The sequence below is a fragment of the Hippocampus bargibanti genome, linkage group LG08, assembly GCF_051943395.1.
Source record: "Hippocampus bargibanti isolate YZ-2025 linkage group LG08, ASM5194339v1, whole genome shotgun sequence".
Classification (NCBI taxonomy): Eukaryota; Metazoa; Chordata; class Actinopteri; order Syngnathiformes; family Syngnathidae; genus Hippocampus; species Hippocampus bargibanti.
Genome location: NC_142741.1, coordinates 3,265,563 through 3,277,566, shown reverse-complemented (window position 1 = coordinate 3,277,566; position 12,004 = coordinate 3,265,563). Strand labels below are relative to the sequence as shown.

The 12,004-nt window shown below is 39.6% G+C and overlaps 1 protein-coding gene across 1 annotated transcript; it reads left to right on the top strand.

Moving 5' to 3' along the window:
* The first annotated feature begins 366 nt into the window (after positions 1-366).
* Positions 367-8,340, top strand: fam124a (family with sequence similarity 124 member A). The gene is made up of 4 exons (XM_089002526.1): positions 367-496; positions 3,206-3,237; positions 4,603-5,321; positions 6,712-8,340. The coding sequence occupies exons 1-4, from the start codon at positions 441-443 to the stop codon at positions 7,210-7,212; spliced, it is 1,308 nt and encodes a 435-aa protein (XP_088858652.1). The 5' UTR covers positions 367-440; the 3' UTR covers positions 7,213-8,340.
* Positions 8,341-12,004: the final 3,664 nt, after the last annotated feature.

Sequence of the window (12,004 nt, the reverse complement as noted above, 5' to 3'; positions counted from 1 at the left end):
AAATATTTTTTTCGATATAAATTCTGACAAATTAATTCAACTGATCACCTACGAAAAATACCGTTGCTCTCTTCAATGACAGTTCGTAATTTTTACAACGTTAGCTGGCACTGGCGAGTCGTCACATTTTTACCACAGACACATAATTTGAAACCTTGATCGTCGAATGGGTTTCTATCCAATCTGTTTTCACCCGACATACAGGTTATACATGTGGGGAAAGAACGTGGATGTGGAGGGGGGGGGGGGGGGGTGACGTATTCTTGTGGGAGTTTTTAGATTTCCTACGGTACCCTAAGGCATCGTTGCTTGACTCTAGCCGCCTGTTGCTTGCGACGCTCCAGTCAGACTGACTCAAGAAAGCTATCACCTCATTGCGTATTTTGCGGCAAAAAAAATGCCTCTCGCTCCCTTCTACATTTATTAAATCTCGTCTTGAGATGGAAAAAAACTCTGCTGAAGATGAATGCGCGGATTCTGGAGCAGAAACTGCAGGGTGAGTAACAAAAAAAAGAGCAGGAGGAGAAGAAATCACTACCAGATGCTCTACTACACATGACAAAAATGTATACAGTAATATACATGACACATAAGTGCCGGAAGTCACGTGATTTTCGGTATATTTGTGTTGTTAAAACGAATATATTTTTTCCGATATAAACAAATGGACCTCGTGTGTGGTATGATGTTGTTGTTATAACCGAAAAAAATACAATTGATAATATAATTTGATTTTATCAAAGACATTTTCCATTCATTTTTTTTTTCATTTATTTCTCCGGACGGAATTTATTTTGAAATCTGACCACCTAATGATGCTAATTTTGCTCACTCAAATCATATGGCGTTTTTTCCCTTCGCTGTCTTTTAAATAGTAATTGAAAACGGGTACAAAAATATTTATTATAAAAATATTTTTGAAATAATCACAGAGCCTAAAAAAATAAGAAAAGACAAATCGTTAAATGTTCATTATTCGTTTTTACTTGTTGATTTTAAAACTGATTGTTGTAAATAGCACAGCCACCTTATGTCAAGTCAATACAGTTATATAGATCAAATATCATTTTATATGTATATATTTTATACTTTGCACTATGTACATTTGCTTTTATAAAACTTTTTTTTGCGCCGTTGTACATTTCAGTCTCCTGACATTTTCTTTTGTGCGTAGAAATACTTTTTTTTAATCTTTTGACCACACCCCTTTAAATTTTGGAATTGGAATTTTGGAATATAAAATATTACATAGTGCCATTCCCGAATTTTTTTCCGGTTTTGTTTTTTTAATAATAATAATAATAATAATAATAATACATTTCATTTATAAGCGCCTTTCAAAACTCTTAAGGTCACTTTTCAGTCACAGGATAAGTTATGCTGTGGGTGAGCAGCGTTCACTCAACCTGGAAGTAACTAAAATAGATAGAAAGCTAGCTAGCTAATAGCTAGCCAATACATAGCTAATCTAGCTGGCTAGCTTTTAGCTATCTGCCTAGCTATCATTTTAGGGTCATTTTTACCTGTATGTAAAAATCCACACAAAACAGTCAAATAATAGGTAACATCTGCAGCTATCTAGGTGGCTAGCATCGTAGCTTCCTATCCAAACCGCATTTTTCCACGTTTTGTCTAAAGAGCTTGGGAATTTCCCACCAGACTCGCACCGTTTCGCCGCATTTGGAGGTAATACCTCCTTTAGTTTTCATCTTTTATTTGCATTTTGGGGACTTTTTTTTGGATGGAGTAGCTTTGAATGTTTAATGACAGGCAAGACTTTTCCAATGGAAAGAAAGGGACCACACAGGAATTGAATATTTTTGGATTTCAAAAGGCCGTAACTTGTCTCAGAGCGTCTTCCAAAAAAAAAAAAAAAATGGAGGAAGAAGTTGATCCAAAATTGGCGGGTCATACCAGAGTCAAGTCTCAAGTGTATTGTTTTTTTTGTGGTTGCTGCTGGTATCCATTATTGTTTTTGGATGTTGACAGTCGGCTCATTATACAGTGATACCTCGTTTTACAAACTTAATTGGTTCCCAGACAGAGTGTGTAAGGTGAAAAGTGTGTATCCCAAAAATTTAATTTCCCATAGGAAACCATTAAAATGAGAATAATCCGTTCCCAGGTCCCCATAAAAAATAATTTTCTAATTTTCTAAGCCTTAAAACTACACAAAATATATTATTATACAGTAAAGTCTCGTTATATCGATATTCAAGGGAGTCCGAAAAAATATCGATATAACCGGGACTATCGATATATCCGACCCTGTTTGCATGTAATTTTCTCCGTGCGTGCATAGAAATAGTATCGATATAACCGGGACTATCGATATATCCGATATCGATATAACGAGACTTTACTGTATATTTTTTTCTTATTCTTATTTTTTGTATAATAAGTGTGCTATGGTATTATAACTAAAGAAATAAACTGTACTATATAATAAAAATGTTTTATTTACATTTGTGACGGTCGTTGATGGCTTAATGGAATAATCCGTTCCCAGGTCCCCATAAAACACAATTTTGTAATTTTCTAAGCCTTAAAACTACACAAAATACACCTTATTTTATGTATAATAAATGTGCTATGGTATAATAATTAATGAAATAAACTGTACTGTATAATAAAGTTGTTTTATTTACCTTTGATGGTCGTTGATGGCTTGATGGAATGGAGTGACCGGTTTCATCAGCATTAAACACTTGATGAGGAACGTAACCTTCTTCTTTCACCATCTTGAGGAATGATCCCTTGTAGGTGCTTTCGCTGCAATAATTTTACCTAGTTCCTCATCAATTGTGTTCTGTTTAGCTGGGTTGATAGCTTTTTGCATCAAGTGTACAGATGGTGTGCGGGTTATTTGTGGAGCCTGATTAAATCGGATTGCCTTTATTAGTCTCGCAGTTTCGTGTCGCTGATTGATGGGAATTTTAACCTTGCAGTCGACACTCTGCCTTTGAACTATCAAAGTTGAAACTAGTCTAAATTTCACTGTTTTTTATCCATTTTGTCACTCTCTCTCTCTGTCGTCTGCCTGTCAGATGGCATGTGCGGGTTGCCAGTTGTGAATTTGGCTTGGGAAAATATTTTGATTTATATTTAGGGGTGGGGTGGGGGGTTGGTGAGCTTTGCTTTTAAATTGCTGCTATTTGCCAATCACTTTAACATAAACGCTCGCTTTCTACTTTGTCCTTCCCAGGTCAGATTACAGTCCTGTGTCATCTACTAGCAGTGAGTACAACACGCAAACACACAACCACTAACCCATGATTACTTTTCGGGGGTGGGGGGGGGGGGGGGGGGGTTATCTGTGATCCTGTAATTAATCCCCCCCCCCCCCCCAATGACATCAGTGGATGTGTGATGGTGTGAGCAGGCCCAATTGTCACTTTTGTGGGTCACGATGTGGATTAGAGCCAATAGCAGTTTGCTGATCTGCAACACAGGACGTTTGACAGTGTGTGTGTGTGTGTGTCTTATTTAGTTACATTCAGTGTATTAGATAACTAGCTACCTAGCTAGCAGCTATATAGCTCTAAGTGGCTATCTATCTAGCTAGCTAGCTATGTGTTAGTTATCTGTGTATTTAATAGTGGCATTCAGTGTATTAGCTAACTATCTAGCTAACTATCTATTAGCGATATAGCTATCTAAGTGGCAAGCTATCTAGTTAGCTATCTGTTGGCTATCTATTAGCTATCTACTGGCTGGCTAGCCAGCTTTCTATCTGTGTGTATAATAGTGACATTCAGTGTATTAGCTAACTAACTATCTAGATAGCTAGCTATTAGCCAGAGAGCTATTTAGCTGGATAGCTATCTAGCTATCTATCTGCTGGCTATCTATTAGCTATCGACTAGCTGGATAGTTAGGTTTCTATCTACAGTATTTACTTCCGGGTTGAGTGAACACTGGCGCGTGTGGCTGCCGCTGCTCACCCACAGAGAACTTATCCTGTGACTGTAAAATGTCCTTGAGAGTTTCTACAGATAAATAGATGAAAAACAAATACATAAATGAATAACTAAATAAATAAATAAACAAACAAATAAATAGCTATCCAGATAGATAAATAGCAAGCTAGATAGCCAGCTAGTTAGCTAGCTAGCTACAGATAGATAGATGAAAAACAAATACATAAATGAATAAACAAATAAATACATAAATAAATAAATAAATAAACAAACAAATAAATAGCTATCTAGATAGATAAATAGCAAGCTAGATAGCCAGCTAGTTAGCTAGCTAGCTACAGATAGATAGATGAAAAACAAATACATAAATGAATAAATAAATACATAAATAAATACATAAATACATACATAAATAAATAAATTTTGCTTAAAAAAGTTAGCTAGCTAGCTACAGATAGATAGATGAAAAACAAATGAATAAATAGCTATCTAGATAGATAAATAGCACGCTAGTTAGCTAGCTAGCTAGCTACAGACAGATAGATGATAAATAAATGAATAAACAAACACATAAATAGCTAGTTGGATAGATATATAGATAGCAAGGTAGCTAGCTAGCTAGCTAGCTAGCTAGCTACAGATAGACAGACAAATAAATACTTTTTTTCCCCCCATCATACAGACGACGTTTGGATGGGCGACCTCCAGCGAGACCCCTTCCTGGTGAGCGTGCACCTGATCGCGAACCCCGGCGAGGGCGACGCCCTTCAACGGGCGGCGGACAGCGTGCTAGCGCGGCTCCACCCGGAGCTGCAGCTCTTCAGGGTGTCGGAGCGCGCCTCTTCCTACGAGCCTCCCCAACTCAAGCACCGACAAGGAGGATCTGCTCCCCAACCAGCAATGGCGGTCATTTTATTCCTCCGGGAAGGCAACGGTGGCGACCACGAGCTAGCGCGTCCACCTTGGCGCTACCATCACAGCGAGGAGCGTTTAGGAACGTCGTCCACGCAGGATTTTTTCACGCTGGGGTCCGGTACCCCGTTATGGGCTTTGAGGAGGGTCCGCTACGGTAAAGGGACCGTACGACTGACGCTGTACTGTTGCCATGACAACTACCCCCACACGGTGCGGTTGTACAAGCTTCTGCTGGGTCGCCGGCTGGCCCACAAAAAGAACGACTTCTGCTTCCTGGTGGTCTACGCCAACCCCCACTTGGAGGTCCAGATGGCCTTCCGAAGGCTACCCAGGGGGAAGCGCCCGACTCCACTGGACTCGGCGGTGGTGGAGGTGAGGGTGCGAGACGTCGGCGCCCTGGTGCCGCTCCTGCCCAACGCGTGCAGGCCCATCAGTGACGTGAGGTGGCAGACGCACGACTACGACGGGAATAAAATACTCCTGCAGGTCAGAATCTGGTTTCGTTTGCTTTTGTCTTGAATCACATGAAGCAACAGTTCGTTAGCGCCGTTGGAGGCTAATAAAATGCTAATGTGGGATGACAATATGAAGTGCAAGATGGCGCCCGAGTAGCCAGTGCTCCTACGAGCCTTGCTTTTTTTTTTTTTTTTTGTGTTTTCTTTTGTCACTGTCGCGGCTTGGAATGGAAGCGGATTTACGTGGAACAGGAGATGTGAGGCAATGGCTTTTTTTTAAGCGATGGATGCTACGGTTTCGTGTTTGTTTTCTACATTTAGCTTGTAGCAGATGGTGCACATTTCACCATGACGTTGCTGATCCACTGGTAAAAAGGACGCTATCTATCTATCTATCTATCTATCTATCTATCTATCTATCTATCTATCTATCTATCTATCTATCTATCTATCTATCTATCTACCTACCCACCTACCTATCTATCTACCAATCTATCTATCTACCTACCTACCTACCTACCTACCTACCCACCTACCTACCAATCTACCTACCCACCTGTCTACCAATCTATCTATCGATCTACCTACCAATCTATCTATCTACCAATCTATCTATCTACCTACCAATCTACCTGTCTATCTATTTACCTACCTACCAATCTATCTATCTATCTATCTATCTATCTATCTATCTATCTATCTATCTATCTATCTATCTATCTATCTATCTATCTATCTATCTATCTATCTATCTATCTATCTATCTATCTATCTATCTATCTATCTACCTACCAATCTACCTACCCACCTACCTACCTACCTATCTACCAATCTATCTATCGATCTACCTGCCAATCTATCTATCTATCTATCTATCTATCTATCTATCTATCTATCTATCTATCTATCTATCTATCTATCTATCTATCTATCTATCTATCTATCTATCTATCTATCTATCTATCTATCTATCTATCTACCAATCTACCTATCTACCAATCTACCTATCTACCTGTCTATCTATTTACCTACCTACCCACCTATCTATCTATCTATCTATCTATCTATCTATCTATCTATCTATCTATCTATCTATCTATCTATCTATCTATCTATCTATCTATCTATCTATCTATCTATCTATCTATCTATCTATCTATCTACCTACCTATCTCTATCAATCTCTCTCTCTAGCTAGCTATCTAGCTAGCTACTTAGGGATTTGTTTATTCATTTATTTATGTATTTATTAAGCAATCAAAAAATTAATTTTCTAATTAATTATGTAATTAATTAGGTTTTTTTTTGTAATGGTGGTGTGGAGCTTTTTCAAGCTCCCCAATTTACAAACTTGCTGTCAAACGTAAATGTCTCCACTGTGTGACTAATAAAGGCTAATTCAATCCAATCCAATCCAATAGGTGCAAGCAGCTCACATGCGCCGCTGCCATCAACCTCCAAAGGTCCTGCATCATCAAGCATCCCTGCGTTCCCTTCCGTTATGCGGCGAGGACGACTTCTATCCCGAATGGTTCCATCCCTCAGATGTCAAAGGTAGCGGCAGCCGCTCCGAATCGCTTTTCTCCTTGCCCAATTTGAGCTCTTCGCCGGGACCCGCGACCCCGGCACAAGTCCCTCCCTTTCGTCTCAACGTGGACACCCTATTGGGGGCCGAAGAGACGGATGTGGACACGGGGACGACGGTCCGAATAGGGGGCGTGGACCTTAGCGTGATGTCGGCTTATGTCTACCAAGCGTGCCTGCCGGCGTCCCGCTGGAAAAATTTACATCCAGAAGGCCAAACGGCCCCGTCGGAAAGGACAATGGACGGGAAAGACGCCATGATGACACTCAACGGGGATGACCGTGAAGCGCTTGTAGATGGACGATTGGAGGAAGACGTCGAGGAATTTTACATTTAACGTGGAGGTCTCTGACAAAACGAACTACAGTGATACCTCGGTTTACGAACCCCTTGCCTTACGAACTTTTCGGGTTCCGAACGTTAAATTTATGAAAATTTTACCTTGGCATATGAACTATTTTTCGGGATACACACGGAGCTGCCACAATGACTAATGTGTCGTTCACGAATGAGCCCGTCTCCTAAAAAGAAAATGGCAGCCGACATTTTTTTGTCCTCTATTCCCCGCCCCCAGTCTTCGGTTAAAGCCACGTGATTGGTCACAAACGCAGCAGTGAGGGGAGGTGGTTTAAACATTAAAGAGACAGGCAGACGACAGAGAGAGACAAAATGGATAGAAAGCAGTGAAATTTGGACTCGTGTCAATTTTGATAGTTCAAAGGCAGAGTGTAGACTGCAAGGTTAAAATTCCCATCAATCAGCCCCACAAATAAACCGCGCAAGCCATCTGTACACTTGATGCAAAAAGCTATCAACCCTGCTAAACAGAACACAATTGATGAGGAACAAGGTAAAATTATGGCAGAGAAAGCACCTACTAGGGATCATTCCTCAAGATGGTGAAAGAAAAAGGCTACGTTCCTCATTGAGTGTTTAATGCTGATTAAGCCGCCCACTCCATTCCATCAAGCTATCAACAACCATCACAAAGGTCAATAAAATGACTTTATTATACAGTACAGTTTATTTCTTTAATTATAATACCATAGCACATTTATTATACATAAAATAAGGTATATTTTGTGTAGTTTTAAGGCTTAGAAAATTAGAAAATTGTGTTTTATGGCGACCTGGGAACGGATTATTCTCATTTTAATGGTTTCCTATGGGAAATTGATTTTTGGGATACACACTTTTCGTCTTACACTGTCTGGGTACCAATTAAGTTCGTAAGCCAAGTTATCACTGTATTTTTAAACTGCATGAATTTTGTCGTTTCGTTGCATTACGCTTGGTTCGGGATATTTTCTTTTTCAGAAATGTTTCTGAGCATGTAAATTCATATTTAAATAATTTCATTGTGTTTACACTTCATGTACAAGTGGAGCAAAACCTTTTTTGTCATTTAACAATAAAACATATTTACACACTTTGGCTTAAACATGGATGAAAAAATTATAAAATAAATGAGCTACAATATATAACATTTACCAGTGTGTCCTAAGTTATATGGTTCTGTAGTTATATGAGCTTGAAATGAGGGCGGCTGTCCAAAATACAATCGTGACATTCAGTGTATTAGCTAGCTAACTATCTTGCTAGTTTTCTATTAGCTATATGGCTATCTAGGTGCTATCTAGCGAGCTATCTGTTGACTATCTATTAGCTATCTACTAGCTGGCTAGCTAGCTTTCTATCTATTTACTTTGGGGTTGAGTGAACGCTGGCGCGTGTGGCTGCCGCTGCTCACCCATAGGAAAAAAAATGTATCCCATGACTGTAAAGTGACCTTGAGAGTTTTGAAAGGAGCTCATAAATGTAATGTATAAGGTGTATAAGGCTCACCTTCAATGAATGAAACAAGTTTTCCAAATATAAGATATATTTTAAAAAAATGTACAGTAGAGGCAGGGTTTGCGTACTACTTCAACGGGGGGAAAATGTAGTTGAGAGACTTGTTGTGGCTCAATATTACTTCACGTATAAGGCGAAGGGTCATTTTTTGAAGAAAATGAAGGCTTTTGTTTGTGCCTTATACACCGGAAAATACGGTAATGCGATGATGTCAGCATTCACTGGACATTTGATTTGATGGTACATGTCAATCACAAGTGAGGACTGTATTACGATTGACATCATTAATATTCACACCGCATTATTATTGTTATTACTATTATTATTATCAATACATGAATAAAATAATAAAATACATATTTTTGTGGGGTGTGGGTCGCAAGCAAGCGTATGGAAGTGCTATGCTCCCCTCTTGCGTCTATTTTGTGAATTGCACTTCCGCCTAAAGTAGTCAATTCGCTGGAATGGACTTCACCATTTTCTACCTCGCGAAAAACATTCCGTCATTTTGTCACTTGAAAATCCCCTCATATTGTTACTGTAAAGTTTCACTTTTTTTTTGTCAGTGAAATAATTCCACCATTTTGTCAAATTAATGTTCCGCCATTTTGTAAGTGAAACATTTGTACAATTTCGTCAATGGAACGTTCCGCCCATTTTATCAGTGAAATATTAGGACCATTTTGTCACCAGGACTTTCTACAGTGGAACACATCACTTGAACTTTCCTTCATTTTGACAGTTTATGGTGCGTTCTATGATTTTATGATATTTCATCCCCCCCCCCCCCCATCTCATAACATGTCTGGAATATTCCACCATTTTGTCAACATCACTTCCGAATTTGTCATGGTCACTGGAAGGTCTCACCGTTTTGTCATCCGCGCCGGTCGTCCGCTTCACTCAAAGAATGTTGAAACCACAATGTCCACAGTACCACAACGTCAGGTCATTTCTTCACGGTCGTTGTGAGTTTGAGCGCTCCACCAGATTTCCGAGCATGGCCAAGAAGTAGTGGCGGGCCGTGCGTGTCACTTCTCGGCCTTCAGTAGTGCTACGAGTGTGGTTTGATGCTGTCGGCCAGGAAATAACTTAATACCTAATACGGCCATTAAACGGTTCAAATTTTTACTATGAATGTGTTTTATTCTCATAAAATTGCAATATTATTGTCTATTTTTGCTAGCTTCCCAACCTTTCTTAATGATGTCCATCTAGTCTTGAAAAGTCCGTCTTGAAAATGGCTTTAACAGTATATCGGCAACCAAATCCATTTCTTCTCCATCTTCAGCCTTTGTGGGTTGACAAAACAGCTATTAAATCAACAGAAAAATATATTTGCTTATGCAAAGATACAGATACAGAGTGCTAGCTCTGGCCAGTATGCTTGTCACTAGCGGCAAGTGATACTATGATTGGCTAGTTACTTGCGAATGTGACTAGCCAATCTTAGTTTGCAAATTTTTGTTAATACATTTATCAAGTCTTAATCATTTGTTCATTGAATAATAGTTCTGAAGAGGAAAGCATACATGTTTGCAATCGATTAAAGAATTATATGGGCCATTTTGAGGCAACATTGAGGGGAGATGTCTCAACGAAAAAGACACACAAAATGGCGACCTCCTGTGGCCACCTCCGTTTCCACAGGCTGATAAATTCCTTATATGGAGCTTGGACACCCTCTTCCGGCGGCTTTTGGGTGCAACACAAGGTTCTCAGACCAAACAATACAGCAAAATACATTGACGTGATGGAAGGACTGCTACAATGTGTATTTTTTTCGGTGTGGGGCGTTCCTTTAGTGACGTCACGTACGGACTCGTCACCAACTCAAAAACAAGACTTCCTGAATATTCAGCGTGAGTCTTAAAATGTAAAATATAGCTATATGCGGTGGAATCTTTTTAAAATACGCTCAGTAGAAGTCATTTGAAGCCATTTTACAAATTATGGACACAACTTGTCCGAAGACGTCGTTTGTCCTTTAAATATGATTACTTCTTATTCTCCATCAGAAACCAATATGTGAGTTCACATGAGGACTTTTAAAGCATTTGTTTAAGAATGTTTGGACATTTGCGAGGCAAGGGTTGCCTCTTAAATATGTGTTGACATTCCCACCCGGTTTGGGATTTGTCCTTTAGTCTTTCCCATGCTCCCTTTTCCCGCCACGCTCTTGTCGCCGTGATGCGGAGCTGGCGTGGGGCAGCTCCACCACGTCTAATCCTCGGCGGCGTACCTGGCACATTTCGATTGCGATGCCGGTCCGCCGTCACCGGCCAGCGGTCACCCCTTAATCCACCAGCATCTAGGCCACTTAGGAACAATGTCTGTGCTTCCACCATAACTTTAGGTACGACAGCTTTAACGCTTCCAAAACTGATTTATGTGTCTATGTTGTTTGCAAACCATGGTTCATTTAAGATTATTTTGTGTTGATGAAATGACACGTACTTTTACGCAGATTGAGTGTTTGCTGGACATGAAATTATCTGGGTTAGGTTCCTTAAAGGACAACCGACGTCCCCGGAAAAGTTGTGTCCATAATTTGTAAAATGGCTTCAAATGACTTCTACTGAGCGTACAGTGAGACCTCCACTTACAAACACCTCATTTTACAAACTTTTCGTCTTAGAAACGTCAAATTTCTGAAAATTAAACCTTATAATAAGCACTATTTTCATAATGCACACCCACCACCACTGGCGGAGTGATCTTCGGCGGAAGCACACAACCGAACAGCACCAGAGGTTAAGTTACCAACAGTCCTTATGGAAGGTGACTCTCCTTCCATAAGCCATCAACGACCATCAAAAAGGTCAATAAAATTTTATTTTACAGCACAGTTTATTTCTTTAATTACAGTCCTCATGTAATGCGCCTCTCTTTCCAAACAGCAATTCCCTTTGACCTCCAACGCCATTCCATCAAGCCATCAATGACCATCACAAATGTAAATAGAGTGACTTTATGATACAATGCAGTGTATTTCCTTCATTACAATACAATAGCACATTTATTATACATAGAATAAGGTATGTTGTGTATAGTTTTAAGGCTTATTTAGTTGAAAAGTATATTTTATGGAAATCCGGGAACGGATTATCCCCATTTTAATGGTTTCCTATGGGAAATCTTTTTTTGAGATACACACCTTTCACCTTACACACTCTGTCTGGGAACCAATTAAGTTCGTAAGTTGAGGTCTCACTGTACTGTGCTCCCATTCGAAACAGAGGACTCAGTTTCTTTGTCTTCTTTGTACTGATGGT